We start from the raw sequence: 18,119 nt of genomic DNA on the forward strand, positions 1-18,119 counted from the left end.
TATATAAATATTACTTAATGCATATTTATAAAACTAAAACAACTCTGTGGTGGGTTCAAAGGCGTTACATAGCCATCTTGGATTCAATCCAAATGCACTGTGTTTTCCTTTCTGGGCTGCCCAGTATCAATGGGTTATTGAATTTTCACATTAGCCCATTAATTATGAACACCCATTTTTTCATGTAGGATAAATTTTTATCACTTTATAATAAAATTTGTATTGCTTGGTAGTTAAAAGAATTTAGAAATTATAAACGAATTACATGATAGCCTTGATTATCAAGCACAAAAATAAATTGCATATTGAAAAAGAAATTGATATATTCCAAAAAGGAAACTTATATAATACATGCATTTACAAGATATATAATCATTTGAGTATCATGATAATTAACACAGAAACTAGAAACAAAATTACCCAACATGCATACAATATGAGAATACATATCATTACCATCACAATCATCATCTCTAGCATGCATAGTAATGGTTTGGTGTATATATGTTGAAGAGGAGTTAGAAGGAAGGAACAATACCATATCCAGTATCAGCAGCAGTCAAGGGTGTAGAGAAGATTTGGTCAACTTCAAGATCAACATGATCTGTTCTTTTAGCAAACCTACCTTTGATTCTTGGCCTTGTCTCTGCATAAGCTTTTCTTGAAGCATACCTTATTGTCTTCTCAAACTTCCTTGTCTTCTTCTTCTCTCTGTATCTCAACACTCTTGCTTCCCTGTCCAATGGACTCAGTTGAGTTGCTACTGGGATCTGATTTGGGTTCCCACAGAATAGGTCTATTGTCCCTTTTGGAGGCCTCGTGTGTGAAACCGATATCTCGCTTATTCCTGATTCCGGCACTACTCCGACTTCCATTGACGACATTGATACCTAATTTATTCAATATATGAGTATGGAAAAACACATTAGTTCACATTATACACATAACTTACATATCTATATATCTATAATTATCTAAACCTGAGAATATATTTCTTTTTTTTCTAATTCAAAAAAGAACACCACTGCGCCTTTTCTTTTTTTTTTTTTCTCTAATCCCTCTGTTAACTCTTCTTTGTTTTAAGTTGTGAAATCAGTTTATACAGATTTTCACAGAGTATGTGATATTCTATGGCTTACTGAATGGGACATAGTTATATTGGAGCAAGAGTTCCTACATAAGTGCATATATGTGTATATGTATATGTATAAAAAATAGATAACAACCCACACATATTTATAATATACATAGTCTAAAAGTAGTACAAATATGTGAGGAAATTAGGAATCAACTAAATCTAAGCAAATTCCATTAGTGTCAAAACTTGAACTGGAATACTCACAAATCCCAATATATATATATACACACACACACACAGATATACAGGAGCAAAAATCCAAGACCCATTTCAAGAGTTCCATGTCAGTAGTTTTTCTTTCTTTAATTTAAGAGTATTCAAATATTGAACCACTGCACCTGTAGTGATTAGAAAAGCTTACACTGTGATTAATTGAACCACTGTACGTGTAGTGAGCTTTTGAGGGTTCATAGTCCAACCCTAACTGAAAATTATGGTGGTGAAACTGGTGATGACCTTCTGCACATTGAACAGGCACTACACTGTCACCTCCATAGCTACTACTCTTCTCCATTACTGCAACACCAAACTGCTGTTGTGGATGGAACTGATTCTGATCACCTCCGCAATTATACTCCACCAAATCCAAATACTCATCCACCTGATCCCCACCAAACAACAACCCATTACTCTGGTTATTATTACTGTTCTTCCCTGGATTCAGCAGTAGCCAAGAAGCTGCCTCCTCTTCTTCTTCTTCCCCAATTCCCTCCTCGGTTACAAATCCATCATCCGTCGTACCCATCTCATCGCCTGGCTCACTGGCTGGACCTCCGTAGAGGCAGCCGGAGATGGGAAGAATTGGAACCCGCTGGTGGCGCCGAGCAAGTGGGTTGGCGGAGTGGATGTCGGCGTCGCAGCTCGCACAGAGAGATGCTGCGTCCGCTTTGCATAAAAACGCTGCGGGCGCTCGCTCGCAGGACTCGCACACCCAGACGCGCTCATGGCGGGAAGCCACACGGTTGGCGGCGTGAACTCGAGCGTCGCAGTTTGCGCAAAGGTACGCTGAGTCAGCCCTGCAGTAAACCGTGCAAGCAGCTGAACGACACGTGTCGCACATGCGGGCCCAGTTGTTTTCTCCTCCTCCTCCTCGGCCGCCGCTGCCACCGTCGCTAATCTCCTCCTTCAACATTGTGAGTCTGAAAATGGGTAATGAGTGAGTAGGGGAGGAAGTGGGAGTGAAAGGAGGGAGGAAAGAAATACAAGGTGGGGATGAGAGAATCTAGAGGCTGACACGTGGCTATAAATTAGTGGTGGTAAAAGGGTATTGCATTATCTAGTGGTTGGCTGAGTTTTTCTCGTGGGTCCCAGTTTCGGGGGAAAGTGAGTGGGGCCCAGATTTTGCTTCCTTGGCTCTTGAAGAGGTCAAGAGTTTCATAGTTGCAAGTGCACCGTAGTCTGTCAAGTAGACAACCTGTGTACTCGCTCGTCGGTTAAGACGCGTGTCGTTTCATAATCTTTAGTGGCCCATGGAAAATGGCCGGTTACACGTGTCAGTGAAGATAAGGGGCAAGTTGTTTGATCGTTGAAGACGTGGCACTGCGCTGTTATTTTCACACTACCGTCTTCTCGTTGGGAGAAAAAAACTGCCAGTTTCCGAAAGAATTAAAAGAAAAAAGGATCATAAAGCTGTGTGGGATTTGAAATGTTCGTTTAAATTTCAAATAAATTTTTTTAAAAGATAATTATTTTATATTAGAATTTTTATCTTATCCTAATTAAGTAGAGACAAATTTATATCTATGGTTAATTGGTCATTAGCTAACTTATTTTAACCTATTATATTGTTTTACTCTTCAAATAATCTCAATTTTATTTTTCTAACTAACTATTTATATTTTACTCGTAATATTATTTCTACTATTCAAAAAATATTCTTTACTTACATATATCAATTATTAATTTTTTTACTAGTAAATAATTATGACCATATACTAAAAAGGTCCTTAAATATTTATAAAAATACATCATATTCTCTAGTAACCCTATTGATGCTAACTTGTGCATGTCTTATCTGTCAAGGTGGTGTTGACGTGGAACCAAACAGTCATTTTTAAAAAGCTGACTCAGACAACAATGCGTTAATTATTCGATTATCCAATAGGATTCTGCCACGTAAGTAGTTAAAAGATTAGAACGCACCTCCGCCACAAGTTGCCGACTCAAATAAGGCCGAAGCCAACACTGATCTGATCCTCCCCCTCTCCCCCAACGTGACCTTAAGGCCACTTCATCTCCAGTTGTGGGTGTCCTTTAATCTGCCCCAGCCATCAGTACATATACACACGCACCATCGCAAATGCAAGAGAACCCATATTAAGTTGAGGGATTTTTTTGAATGAATTTATAATTTTAATTCGGATTTTGTAGTATAAAATAATTTTCAATAATTCTGTGGTAATTAGTTAATAATTATTAGTGTTTTTTGGTCATTATTAAAATAATTTTTGTATTAAGTTAATACGATCGTACGGTAGAATTACAAAATTTTTATGGCTTCATATCTCTAATTTACTCTTGGATTAATACAACCAAAATATTTTTAAAAAATATAAATTTATCTCTTGGTAGTATAAATGGGCTTGAAATCAAAGACGATGATGGGCTCCATTTTTTGTCTTTAAAATAAATTTGGGCTTTATTAATGAATTTGGTCTGAGTCAAAATGGATTTTTGGATGAATTATTAATGAATTTGATTTTAAGATGTTTGGAAATTTAAATGAATGAATGAATGAATTATAAAAAGAAATTAAAGTTTTTAATTCAATTTTTGTACTTTATGTATTTATGTGTATTTTTATTTTATGAAAAATATGTATGGATTGTATATTTGTGAAATAATTAAAGTATTAAAAAATAAATTTTTATGGGTTTTATTTAATGAAAATATGCGCGTATGTATTTATGTGTTAAGTGAACTATACACTATAAATACTTACTTATAATACATTTTAATGATATAAGGAACGTAACAGCGACAATAATAATATTATTTATTAATCTTACTAATCATGCACAAATCACAATATTTATTTCAAGCATAAAATTCAATTTATTGGCTCATATTTATTCTTCAATGAAAAATTATCATATGGTAAATTTGAAGAACCTAACATCTTTTAAAATTTTGTTCTTCGTTATAATTCGGTATCGATATTTTTTATTTGTTTCACACTTGAGATTGATTTTTATTTTCTAATAAAAGAAAATTTTAAAATAATTAGAATAAGTTTAAACATTATAAAAAGTAGCTCAAACTAATAATTTTAAATAATTAATAAGATGGATAAATTAATAATAATTTTTAGGTCTGTTTTTTATTTATATTAATTTTTTAAATTTAATTAATTAATTAAAGTTATTCTTTGGAACAGTTTTTTAAAATATTTAATCATGATAAGACTATTTTAAACTTTGAATGTTAAAAAAAATAAAAAATTGAATATTTAAAATAAATAAAAATAAATAAATCATAACAAAATAATATTAAAGACTAAGTTGCAGTAAGTGAAAAATTTTACAAACTAATTTAATAATTTACCTAAGAATTTTGAATAACTAATAAATTTTAGTATTTGAGTAAGAGCTCATTTATAATGTTGGCATAAATTATTTTGCATATAAAAGGTTATGTGACAGCCCAAACTCTCGTTCAGAGTCCTGACCGTATGCACACTATATCATGATAAAAGAATTTATAGTAATATTTTACGCAACAATTTTAAAATAATAAAAAGTACATCTCGTATATGTTTAACTCAAAATATGCAGTGTTCATGAGACATATCTAAACTCTAAAATAAAAACTCACTAAAAATAAAATGATTAATATTAAGTACTGTTCGAATCGAAATAAATCTCTTAGCAAATCTTTCACTGTTTATGAGCAGAGTTCTAAGTATTCTGATATGAAAGAAATGAATAATAAATAGAGTGAGTTTAATATACTTAGTAAGCGTGTAGTACCAACAAATAGTAGAGTAATATGTCAAAGTTGGTAGAAAACGTAAAACTACCGACGGAGATGGTTCAAAATACTTTCTCTTTAATTTAGAAAACATGTGATATCTATACCCTACTTCATTAACCAAATCGTATAAATCAGTTTATTTAGTAAACATTCAAAATTCATTATTTCAGTATCATAGCTTATGACATAAACAATTCAATAAATAACATCATTCAGTATTTAATATCACAATTTAGACAGTAAGCAGTTTAATAGATACTAATTTAGCATTTTAGTATCATAAATGTTACACACGACTTCCTATTCATTTTTATCGGCTTGTATCCTATAAAATATTTTCACCACGCGATGCCATTTTCGTTTGTATCAATGAAAGCAGCAAAGATCCCATCTACCACATGAATACGTCAATATTCAATTCACAGTTTGCAGTTTGTAGTACACAGTATACAGTTCACAATTTTTATCGATTCGCCACGTTTGGCTAAAGTCATATCTACAAGTAGGGTTCACCACAGTGACATGCCAAAAAGCTACACACACACATACCCATCGGTGATATCGGTTGAATGAGCTTTTCAAATCTTTTAATGTCTATCTATTTATTTCAACTTACAGATAAATTTCTTAATTTTTATTATTTAATATATTCTATACCTATAACACACATACTGTAACTATTCATCCACTTAAACTCTTCTAAATATCCCTAATATACTCTCAATTACATAGAAACCTGTACATATATGAATTCAATTACCAAAATATAACAAAATGATTTATCAGTAATTTTAATAATAAACATAAATAGGAACACAACATTCAACAGTAAAATCTCGTCGGAATCCTGCGCCTAATTATCAATTATTAAATGCCATAGTTTTAATATCTTAGAAAGATTAAACTACATTTGAAAGCGCTTACACACTTACCTAGTTTTCATTCGTGGATCTACTTCGCAGAAAAGTTCCCGAATGCTAAATACAATCGTGCATAACCACCCAAAAGACATGTCGTTGCACGCTGCCACACAATGTCACTGGAACAAACACGCGTCGCCATCAGAAATTGTCACGCGCTACTGCTGAATCACCACATGTCGCCATGAACTAACTAAAATCGCACCAAAAAATGGTGCGGATGCACAAAATCACGATTTGGCTGTGGTACTCTGATCTCCTTCCCCGACATTACTCTGTTGCGTACAACTTCATTCGTTCCTCCTCATTTTCCTTATTCTCCTTCCTCCTATTCTCTCTCGGCCGCCGACTAATAATAGTCGCGACCTTTCTCTCTCTATTTTTTTTCTCTCTCGATTCCTGCACTGATCACCTTCCCTCCCTTCGTTTTTATAGGAAGGCACGGGAGGAGCCTTGCACGACTCTTCTTCTTCGTCGTGCAAGTCTCCTATCCTCTTTTTCTGGCCGATGGCAGAGGTGTAGACTCTTCTGCCTCTTCACTTTCCCTGACCAGAGGCAAACACACCTCTAGTTTATCTTTTTCCCTCTCCTCTTACCTAAAACGATGTTGTTTTGGGTCTATTATAATCCCTCTTCCTTAGAAAAATTTGGTCCTCAAAATTTATTTTATTAATATAAAATATCCTTATATGAAGTTAATTTAAATTATAAAACATTAAATAGATGGGGATACTTGTCTCGAAATTCTGTTTCTATCTCCCAAGTGGCTTCCTCTTGAGTATGGTTCCATCACAAAACCTTGACTAGGGGAATCACTTTATTCTGAAGCACCTTTTCCTTTTGGTCCAAGACAGTGACATAAACTTCTTTATATGATAGATCCTTCTGAATTAAAAGAGGCCTGTAAGGTATCACATGAGATGGATTAGGATTGAACTTTCATAGCATTGATACATGGAATACGCTGTGAACTCGAGATGCTAGTCGATAGGCGGTTGCTCTAATTCTCGCTAAAACTTCAAATGAGCCAATAAATCAAAGGCTTAACTTTTCTTTCTTTCCGAATCTACTGATGCCTTTGAGAGACGTGATCTTCATAAAAACATGATCACCTACCTCGAATTCAAGGTCCCTTCTTCGGTTATCCGCATAACTTTTCTATCTACACTAGGTGACCTGAATGTTCTTCATGATCTTATCAATCTTTACAGTAATTTCGTCTATTAACTCTAGGCCAGTTAACTTCATTCCACAACTTCTTATCAGCAGATTGGTGATCTACAGGGTCGGTCATACAACACTTCATAGGGGGTCATACCAATGCTTGCTTAGTAGCTGTTGTTATAAGCAAATTTTATTAATGACAATGGTCATCCCAAGATCCGTCAAAATCTAAAACACATGCTCATAACATATCCATCAATGTGCGAATGGTTCTCTCTGATTGCCCATATGACTGAAAATGAAAAGTAATGCTAAAGGATAACTGGGTGCTTATGGCTTGCTGAAAGCTTGTCCAAAATCTAGAGGTAAATCTAGGATCTTTATCAGATATAATTGAAACTAGAACCTCATGTAGTCTTATGATCTCGTGGATATAAGCTCTAACTAACTTATCTAAAGAGTCTGTCATCTTCACTGCCAAAAAAGGGGGAGGACTTGATTAATCTATCCACGATCACCCAGAAAGCATCATGGCCCACTCAGGTCCTAAGCAATTTAATTATGAAGTCTATGATGTTGTGTTTCCATTTTCACTCGGGAATCAGCAAAGGTTGGAGGATCCATTAGGACGCTGTTGTTCTGCTTTTACCTGCTAACAAGTAAGGCATTTAGAAACATACTTAGCAATGTCTCTTTTCATACTCTTTCACCAAAATCAAGGTCTCAAATTTCAATACATTTTAGTACTACCCGGATGCGTGCCGAATTTGGAGCAGTGAGCCTCAGTCAAATACTTTTTTTTAATTCATCGTTATTGGGGACACATACTCTGTCATTAAATCTGAGTAATCCATCATTCAACACTTTGAACCTTGGCTTCAAACCTTGCCCTGTGTCTCTCCTAATGGTCGATAATGTAGAGTCAGTCAACTGAGCATCTCTAACTTATTGTAGTATTGTAGGTTGAACATTTAAGCTAGCCAAACAAACACTTTTAGCCTGATCATGAAATTGAATTTTCTGCACAACCTCTAAAAACTTCCACGAAGAAACCATCATGCAAGCTAGTGTACCTACATTCTTTTTGTTAAGTGCATTTGTTACTATATTATCCTTGTTTGGATGGTACAAGATCTTACAATCGTAATCTTTTAATAGTTTTATCCATCGCCTCTAGTGCACGTTAAGATCCTTCTGAGTGAAAATACATTTTAAACATTTATGGTCAGTATAGATTTTAAATATTTTACCATACAAATAATGACACCAAAGTTTCAGAGCCTAAACAATTGTAGCGAGCTTTAAGTCATGAGTTAGGTAATTCTGTTCATATGTCTTTAGTTGTGTAGACCCATAGACTATGACCCGCCTATGCTGCATCAAAATCAATCTCAATCCCTGAAAAGAAGCATCACTGTATACTGTATACCCACCAGTTTCATTCGGTGAAGCTAGCACAAAAGTTGTAGTCAATTGTCGCTTGAACTCTGTGAAACTTCTCTTACATGTTTTATCCCATTCGAACTTGACATCTTTCTTTGTAAGTTGAGTAACAGGAGCTGCAATCTTAGAGAATCCCTTTATAAACCTGCGGTAATACTCAACTAATCCCAAAAGTCCTCTGATATCCTTGACCGTAGTAGGCCGTTCCCAAGTTTACATAGTCTCAATGTTGTGGAGATCTACTAATACACCATCTTTTGATATTACATGTCCTAGAAACGTAACATGATCGAGCTAAAAACCACGCTTACTTAACTTCGCATACAACTTTTTTTCTCTAAGTACCTGCAAAACTTGAAGCAGATGCGAAACATGTTCCTCCTTACTCTTATAGTATACTAAGATATCATCAATGAAGACTATGACATATTAATCCAAAAATAATCTGAAGAGCCTATTCATCATGTCCATGAAGATTGCAAGTGCATTAGTCAATCGAAATAATATGACTAGAAATTCATAATATTCATACTTAGTCCGGAAAGCTTTCTTCAGAATATCTTCAGCTTTTATCTTTATCTAATAATACATCGAACGTAGGTCAATCTTAAAAAAGACTTGTACACCCTATAACTGGTCAAAGAGATCATCAACTCTGGAGAGAAGGTACTTATTCTTGATTGTAACTTTATTTAGCTCTTTGTAATCTATGCACAATCTCAGTGTCCCGTCATTTTTCTTTACAAATGTGGCTGGAGCACCTCAATAGAACACACTATACCGGATGAAATCCTTATCCAAAAAATTCTTGAGCCTACTTCCCCAACTCCTTCATTGCGATTCGGCTCATCCTATATGGGGCTAATGAAATTGGTTGAGTACCTGATTGAAGATCGATGGCGAATTCCACTTCTCAATTTACAAACAGTCTTGGTAGGTCATCAGGGAAGATATCTAGGAATTCCCTCACTATTAGAATTTTTTGGATATTAGCCCCCTTACTTATCTTACCTATACATATTAAGATTTTTGTATCACATCACATAAATTAAAATCAAGATATTACTTTCCGTATACACAAAGAATTAAGAAGGAAAAAAGAAAAGTTATTAGCATAAAAATGGTACTTGATTAGGAATATTGAATACAAGCTTCTTATGGTAGTAATCAATAGTAACATGATAGACTACGAACTAATCCATCCTTAGTATCACGTCAAAATCCCTGATAATAGTAAATCTACCTCAATTTTGTTATCTGTAACTTCTGTAATACATGACTTATAAACTATACTGGTCGTCATATTACCATTTATAGGGGTGGACACTACTAGAGAAAAATCAATAGACACATGAACAACACTTAAATATGGTGCAAATGCATGTAAAATAAAAGAATGTGTAGCTTTAATATCAATTAAAGTATGTGTTATGTGCTTGTAAAAAAGGTACGTGCCCTGAATCACGTCGGGAGCAATTTTTGCATCTTTAGCTTTAATGGCATAAACTTGGTCTAGGGCTGCTGGTCTAACTTGCAATTAAGGCTGGGTGCAATCACGGATATGATGATCAGTACTTCTACATCTGAAGCAGGCACTGTTGACTCGGTAACACGGGACATTCCCATGATTCTTATCATAATGAACACAACTCTAACTTTATCTAGCCAAAAAAGTTTACAGCGGGGCAGGGTGAACTACCTTAGGTCTCTTATTCTGATGGCCCTGACTTGTGAGTGGCTTTTTATAGGGGATCAGAAGCCTGAAATTACTTGTTATCGGTGCAGAGGTCCCAATAGTACTCTCAATGAATTGCGTCTTGACTAGAACTTGTTGATAAGTACGAAGCTCAAGTACTACATTGGGATTCCTAATAGCTGGACGGAGACCCAACTGAAATCTTTGGGTCATCTTCCCTTCATCATATGTAATCTCGGGAGAGTAGTGACTAAACTCTGTGAACCTTCTAGCATAATAAGTGATTGAGAGGCTTCCCTAGGTAAGTTGGGCAAACTCTATCTCTTTTTAATGACGAATGTGGTCGGGGAAGTACTTAGTATTAAACGCCTCCAAGAAGTGTTTCCATATGATGGGTGTGGGTAGAATAGTTTGCTTAACTTCTCACTAGTGCTCTATTTCTCCCTTAAGTATAAAGGTGGTGGGGATAACCTTCTGTTCATCAGTCACCCCTAGAACTTTGAAAGAATTTTCAATTTTTTTTAGACAATTTTCAGCCTCATAAAAAGTCGATGCTCCTGTAAATAGGCTTGGATTCAGTCGCTTGTACCTCTTAATATAAGCTGGATCCATTGCTAGTAGGGAGCCTATTGAGGTGGAGGAGGAGGTGAAGGATCTGGTAGGTCCCCAATGCAAGAACAGAGGGAGGATCCGAAAGGTCCCTTCTTTCTTCTCTAGCTTGTTGACTAGTAACGAACCTCTCCATCATGTTGTAAAAATGATCAACATCTTATCGTAATGATTCTATATGAGAAGATCTGTTCGTAGGGGTTCTTCTTTGTCTCATTTTTGTTTGCCTATATCACCAAATAAAAGTTTTAAAATTTACCTTTTTGAAATTATATGCTCAACTATAATCATATCCTTAAGTCTCATGAACAATGGACGGTTTCGAGAAACATGGGCTCTGATACTTATTGTGGCAACCCAAACTCCCATCTAGAGTCCTGACTGTATGCACATCATATCATGATAAAAGAATTTATAGTAATATTTTGTATAGTAAGTTTAAAATAATAAAAAGTACATCCCTTACATGCTTTGTTCAGAATATCCTGTATTCGTGAGACATGTCTAAACTATAAAATAAAAATTTCACTAAAAATGAAATGATTAATATTAAGTACTCTTCGAATCGAAATAAAAATTGAATGATCTCCTAATAAGTCTTTTACTGTTCATGAGCGAGGTTCTGAGTATCCTGATATGAAAGAGATGAATAATAAATAGGGTGAGCTTAATATGCTTAGTAAGCGTGTATATACCAACAAATAATAGGGTAATATGTCAAAGTTGGTAGGAAATATAAAACTGCCGACGGGGATGGTTCAAAACACTTTCTCTTTAATTTAGAAACACGTGATATTTATACCCTAATTCATTAACCAAACCATACAAATCAGTTTACTCAATAAACATTCAGAATTTATTATTTCAGTATCATAGCTTATAACATAAACAATTTAATAAATAATATCATTTAGTATTCAGTATCATAATTTAGACAGTAAGCAGTTTAGTAGATATTAATTTAGTATTTCAGTATCATAAACGTTACACACGACTTTCTATTAATTCCTATCAGTTTATATTCTATAGCATAGTTTCACCGCGCGATGTCATTTTCACCGATATCAACGAGAGTAATAAGAATCTCCTCTACCATGTGAATACATCACAATTCAGTTCACGGTTTACAGTTTGAAGAACATAGTATATAATTTACAGTTCTTATCGTTTTACCACGTTTAGCTAAAGCTATATCCACGAATAAGGTTCACTACAATCATACACTAAAAGACTACACAAGTTCACCCCTCAATAATATCGCTTAAATAGGTTTTTTAAATATTTTAATGTCTATATATTTATTTCAACTCACTAATAAATTTTTTAATTTTTATTATTTAATATATTCTATACCTATAACACATATAGTAACCAATACATATACGAATTTAATTATCAAAACATAGCAAAATAATTTATCAACAATTTCAGTAATAAACATAAATAGGAACACAACAATCAACAATAAAATTCCGTTGAAATTCTGCACTTAACTATTAATTATTAAATGTCATTGTTTTAATATTTTAGAAAGACTAAACTACATTTGTAAGCATTTATGTACTTACCTGGTTTTTGTTCGCGGATCTACTTCGCAGAAGAATTCCTGAATGCCAAATACAATTGTGTGTAACCACCGAAAAGACGCGCTGTTGCACGCCTCCACACGATGTCACCGGAACACACACGTGTTGCCATCGAAAACCCTCACGAGCCACCGTTAGACCACTGTGTGCTGCCACGAACCGACCGAAACACGTCGCAAAACGCACTGCATGCTATGATCTGATGTAGATCAAGTGAAATTGCACCGGAAAATGGTGCGGATGCGCAAAATCACGCTTTGGCCACGACACTCCGATCTCCTTCCTCGGCATTACTCCCCCGCACGCAGCTCCGTCCTTTCCTCCTCCTTTTCCCTCTTCTCCTTCCTCATCTCCTCTCTCAGCTGTCGACTGACGGTAGTTGCAGCCTTTCTCTCTATTTCCCTTTCTCTCTCTCTCTCTCTCTCTCTCTCTCTCTCTCTCTCTCTCTCTCTCTCTCTCTCTCTCTCTCTCTCTCTCTCTCTCTCTCTTTTCCTACACCGATCGCCTTCCCTCCCTTTGTTTTTTATAGGGAGGGGCGGAAGGAGCCCTGCACGACTCTTTTCCCTCATCGTGCAGGTCTCATCTCCTCTTTTTTCGGTGGCTCTTCACCTTCCCCAACTAGAAGTAAACATGCATCTGGATTTTTTTCCCCCTTCTCTTCTTACCTAAAACGGCACCGTTTTGGAGGGTTTCCCAAAATGACATTGTTTTGGATCTTTTACAGGTTATGCTAATATAATATTATATTATCTATTCATTAATTGTTTAATAAAAATTTCATTCTCTCCCATCTAACTTAAATTCTTTTAAAGCATTAATTTTATATCCATGTATTACACAAATAATTTCTCCAATATTAGAGTTAATAATAAGTTTCAAGCAATAAGTATTCACCGTCATAACACTTAATTCAGTAATATCTAAACTTAGTTTATTACCATATTAATAGAGTTAAATTGACCAAATAAGATTTTGTCTCAACAATTTATAACATTTCAACATGAAAAAAATAAATTTATGAGAGTCAAATTCTTTTAATTGAAATTATTATAATTGATAAATAACTCACATAATATTTTTTATTCAAACACACACACACACACATATATATATATATATATATAAATCTGTGTATGCCTCTCAATTAAGTAGTTTCCTAATAAAGAAAGATTTGTTGGATAGATATATAATATTCCTTATAAGGAAGTAAACCATTTGAATTTTGACTAATAGCACATTAAGTTATATATTAAAAATATAATAAATTTATTATTTATCTATGCATAAGTTTGGAAATTTATTATAATAAATGAAAATCATTAAAACATTTTTGTAAGGAAAAATATATGAAGAAAAGGAAGAAAATAAAACGGTCAAAGGTTAGAAAATATTGTGAATAACCTGGTGGTTTTTTTTTTTATATATAAAAAGCCTTTCCCCACCACTGTTCCCAAGTTCAGGCATAATTGTGAAAATTTACGGTGATTAAAAGAAAAATATTAAGGTATAGAAGAAAGTAGCTTTCTCTTCCAAACGGGTCCACACTTAGTCTCACCAGGAACTTGCCGCCACCATCCCCCGATCGCCATTGAAGTTGTAATCTTCTGTACTTTCTCTTTTCACTCGTATAGATATAACTAATATGTTGGTTCTCACTCCGGTTTATAGCTTAGTAATCGTTTGGTTGGATGGGTGAAAAGTGTTTGGGTTTGTCTTGAATTGGGTCTTTACAGTCTCTGAGTAGCTTATTGTGAGAAATGGCATATGTTTTATTATTTGTAATTTGTTTAGGTGTATTTTGTTTTCTCTGGATTCTGCTGATAAATGCTCTGTTTGGTTGCTAGGAATGTGTGGGAAAAGAAATGGTTGTTGAGGATTTAATTTTAATTTGAACCTTTTTGGCGTGCAACAATTTGTCGTCAACATAAGAGAGGCGAAAGCCACATGGGTTTTGTACAGAATTCTCAATGACGGTATTTTTTGATTGGATGGGTTCTGTACAGAATTCTCAATGATGGTATATTTTGATTTTAATTGGGGTTGTTTTTTTATATTTTCATTTTCTGTTGATCGTGAAGTTAAAAGTACATTTGTACCAGAAATTTATCTACTGTATATGTTTGGTTGGTTTGGGTTTTTTTTTTTCCCCTCAAACCAGCGTGAGAAAGAATATATGTTACAATTAGTGTTAAAATACTAAGACTTGCTTTGGGAAAAAATATTCACTCCTTTTTCTTAGTGCTTGTTCTCTATTTTTACTTTTGAATGATATAGTTTATCTGCAAGCAACCAGTTATTTTGTTTTTTGTTTGAATTTATGATAACTGTTTGGGAATTGTGTTTAATGCTTTTCTGGCATTCTATTCACTCTGGCTTTTCACTTTTGATGTCTTTGTCAAAAGATCTGATGCTTACTGATTTACGAGTGGATGATGATATGTTTGCATAAAATGTTGCAGGAGGAGTTTGGTAATGGTTCTGCAATGATGTAGTTTATCTATGTTAGAACACATGTTTATAGAGCAAGCCTGCTGAATTATCACCCTTGAACTGCGCTGGACACTATAGGTCAGTTGCAGAATTATATAAAGCACAGTAGTTTTTGTTTAGCTTCTTGTCGGAAGTACAGTAGCTGTCATTGGTTCTAAGGAATGTTGGCTTGGCTGATTGCTCTGGCATTTGATCTGTAAGGTGCAATGTGTGATAAGCGAAGTTGATAAGGGGGATCTAGAATATTGATGAGTCGTATATTTGGATATGGATTCTAGAGTGCAGATGCTCAAAAGTAGCGTCTTTCATAATATGTTAATATTGCATTGATAAAATTCAATAAGATTTACCTTATCATAGTTGTTACTTGCTGCAAATTCATCTGGCATATAGTAGAACTTTCTGGGGTGAATGCTGAGTCATTTTTCTGCACACATATAAGTATCTACTTTGCATAATTTTTTTTCTGTGCATATATAGATATATGCATGTTATGTGATAATTTATTTGAAAAAAGTGGAAATTGACAGGGGCTTGGCAGGAAATACTTTTCACTGAATGAACAGGTGTGGGGGCTTGAATTTGGGTAAGTTGGCAGCAAGTTGTGAGTTATGTGTTCATATCAAGACTGAAATTATTACCTAACTTAGTCTAGAAAGACCCATTGATTGTTTGATATATCCTGAATCATTTCGAAGTGCTTCGATGGTGGGGTCTTGCATTTGGGTGAATAGGCAGAAATTCTGTGAGTTATGTGTTCCGATTAAAACTGAATTGGTTACCTAACGTAGTGTTGAAATACCTATTGGTTCTTTGAGGCATCTTGAATCATTTGGAAGTATTTTGATTTTCTCATGAGGGAAAATTTTGATTGGATCTCATGGAAGTTCCTCTCTAACTGACGCACATATTTACGTGCAAACACAAATAGTCTTGCCCTACCAGAAGAAAGTTCTATTGATGTTTTTAAAAATACTGTTAATCTAACATCTTTATTTTTTATTTCCCTCGACATGTATCCATGGAAGGTTTACTTCCATATAATTGTGTTATAAACAGAATAGGCTGTTGCTATCCTACATTTCCAGGCAATCATTCTTTTTCTGAAAGCTGATGCTTTACCATGTTGAATGAATAACATCTAAAAATTAGGCTGTTGCTATCCTACATTTCCAGGCAATCATTCTTTTTCTGAAAGCTGATGCTTTACCATGTTGAATGAATAACATCTAAAAAATATATCGCAGCAGAAGAATTTATGAACAAGAAGATGAGGAAGCTGGAAAAGTCTAATGGAAATGACATTGAAGACCAAACAAATTTGGACAGGATAAGTAATATGCCCACGGATGTACTGAACACGATTCTCGTGCATCTGCCGCTTAGAGATGCTGCAAGGACTAGTGTCTTATCTAGTAAGTGGAGATATAAGTGGACTAGCATTTCAGAATTTGTTCTTGATGATAAATGCTTCTCGAGTTCTCCTCATTGTGATGACAGATGGGAAGAGATTATGAAAATCATTCGTCATGTTCAGTCAAATCATAATGGCTCTATAAAGAAGTTCAAGCTTGCTGCTTACTGCTACCCAGAACATTCTCAGTTGGGTGAATGGATAGAGTTTGTGGCAGAGAAAGGTATCGAGGAGTTAAGTCTTCAGGACTTCATTTTTATTAAGCGTTTCAAACTGCCATCACAGGTCTTCTCTTGTCCACAACTAAGTTGCTTGGACCTTTATGGCTGCATTTTCAAGCTTCCTTCAAGATTCGAGGGATTTGCTTGTCTCAAAAGCCTTCAGTTGAACCAGGTTTCAATCACAAGTGAAACACTAGAAAGTTTAGTTCATAGTTGTTCTGTTCTTGAGAAACTGACGCTGCTGGACATCGACCATATAGCTTCTCTTAGAATCCACAATCAAACCTTGAAGTACTTGAAAATAGATTCTGAATTTGCAGATATCAGTCTTGAAAATAGCCCGCTTTTAGATAGTGTTGATATTCGCATGGTCCCTTTTCATGAGAGGATCATGGCCCGATACTTGGAGCAGGGTAGAGCTTGTAATTTGCTGAGGATTTTGGGTGGTTTGGATAGTGTTAGGAGGCTAATTCTGTCCAGTTTCTTTATCGAGGTAATTTGTGCTATATTCCAGTTTTAATCTTTGTTATTTCATCTGACAGCTACTTACATGATTTTTTTTATGCACTTATTTCCAGTTTCTAGCTAATGGAAACATAACAGAAAGGCGCACTCTTGCTTTTAACCATCTCTCATATCTTGAACTAAAGGAAGTGAGATTTTGTTGTTTCAAAGAAGTCTTTGTTACCGTCTCTATGCTTAGAAGCTCCCCAAATTTAGAGGAACTTTATCTCTCTGTAAGTCAACTGCTTTTCTTCTTATATATTTTACATATAACAATTTGATAGCTGTGGAGATTGTTTATTCTTTTCATTTTGTTTTGTTGACCACTTTAGGTTTCAGGCTCCTATGATCTTTCCAAACCTGTGTTAGATTATCTAAAATCACAGTATCTGTTTGAGTTCTCCTTCAACCGACTCAAAGAAGTGAGGATCAGAGGCATCTATGGCACGAGGACTGAATGGGAGTTTATAAAGCTTATCCTTGCTCGTTCACCGGTGCTTGAGACCTTGGTCATTGTGAAATTTGAAGGTGATCGGATACCTGAGTCACTGTTGTTCCAAACTGAAAGGGCTTCAGAAGATGTGAAGATTGTTACTTTAGCTCTGTAGACCATGTTTGTATAAGCAAACTCTGGATTTCATTCTTTGGCTCATACAATCCAAACATATAATCAGCTTAGGTTATCTGTGGTTTGGGTTTTTGTTATTATGACTATCTTTTATGCTTTAGCTATGATGTAAATTTAGAATAAGATTTAGGGTACATTAGTGATGACAGTAGTGAAAAGTAAATTTTCTCCTGGATTATACATAGGATCATTCTGGCATTTGATGATCTTCCATTTACGTGGTTCTTTTTTTTTTATATAATGACTCTTCCTATTGAAATTCTTTCAGAGAATCTAGAAATAGGCGACACAAGTCATCACTTGCTGCTGAAAACGATTGGCTAACATATCATTT

At 34.8% G+C, this 18,119-nt stretch overlaps 2 protein-coding genes across 15 annotated transcripts; one reads left to right on the plus strand and one right to left on the minus strand.

Annotated features, from left to right (window-relative positions):
• Positions 1-305: 305 nt before the first annotated feature.
• COL2 (CONSTANS-like 2) lies at positions 306-2,315 on the minus strand. Its single transcript, XM_022040031.2, has 2 exons — positions 1,500-2,315; positions 306-890 (listed from the first exon to the last, which is right to left on the minus strand). The coding sequence occupies exons 1-2, from the start codon at positions 2,268-2,270 to the stop codon at positions 519-521; spliced, it is 1,143 nt and encodes a 380-aa protein (XP_021895723.1). The 5' UTR covers positions 2,271-2,315; the 3' UTR covers positions 306-518.
• An 11,654-nt stretch (positions 2,316-13,969) lies between these two features.
• Positions 13,970-17,983, plus strand: LOC110813072 (F-box/FBD/LRR-repeat protein At1g13570-like). Of its 14 annotated transcripts, none has more exons than XM_088216532.1 (7): positions 13,972-14,124; positions 14,373-14,545; positions 14,988-15,096; positions 15,536-15,604; positions 16,266-17,146; positions 17,232-17,390; positions 17,490-17,983. In XM_088216532.1, exons 4-7 carry the CDS (start codon positions 15,577-15,579, stop codon positions 17,763-17,765), a joined length of 1,344 nt encoding a protein of 447 aa, XP_088072658.1. In that variant the 5' UTR covers positions 13,972-14,124; positions 14,373-14,545; positions 14,988-15,096; positions 15,536-15,576; the 3' UTR covers positions 17,766-17,983. The 14 variants fall into 14 exon arrangements, with proteins under 14 accessions (XP_088072655.1, XP_088072668.1, XP_088072632.1 ...); XM_088216510.1 differs by having other exon boundaries at positions 15,549-15,604; XM_088216527.1 differs by having other exon boundaries at positions 14,373-14,501; positions 15,549-15,604.
• The last annotated feature ends 136 nt before the right edge of the window (positions 17,984-18,119 follow it).

The sequence above is a fragment of the Carica papaya genome, chromosome 1 (genome assembly GCF_054855325.1).
Source record: "Carica papaya isolate Zhongbai chromosome 1, ASM5485532v1, whole genome shotgun sequence".
NCBI lineage: Eukaryota > Viridiplantae > Streptophyta > Magnoliopsida > Brassicales > Caricaceae > Carica > Carica papaya.

Coding starts and splice junctions, on each gene's coding strand:
- LOC110813072 (XM_088216529.1), top strand. CDS start 15,577: ATGAACAGGTGTGGGGGCTTGAATTTGG. Junction 15,605..16,265: donor GTGTGGGGGCTTGAATTTGG/GTAAGTTGGCAG, acceptor AATATATCGCAG/CAGAAGAATTTATGAACAAG. Junction 17,391..17,489: donor TAGAGGAACTTTATCTCTCT/GTAAGTCAACTG, acceptor TGACCACTTTAG/GTTTCAGGCTCCTATGATCT.
- COL2 (XM_022040031.2), bottom strand. CDS start 2,270: ATGTTGAAGGAGGAGATTAGCGACGGTGGCAGCGGCGGCCGAGGAGGA. Junction 891..1,499: donor GTGGTTCAATTAATCACAGT/GTAAGCTTTTCT, acceptor TGAATAAATTAG/GTATCAATGTCGTCAATGGA.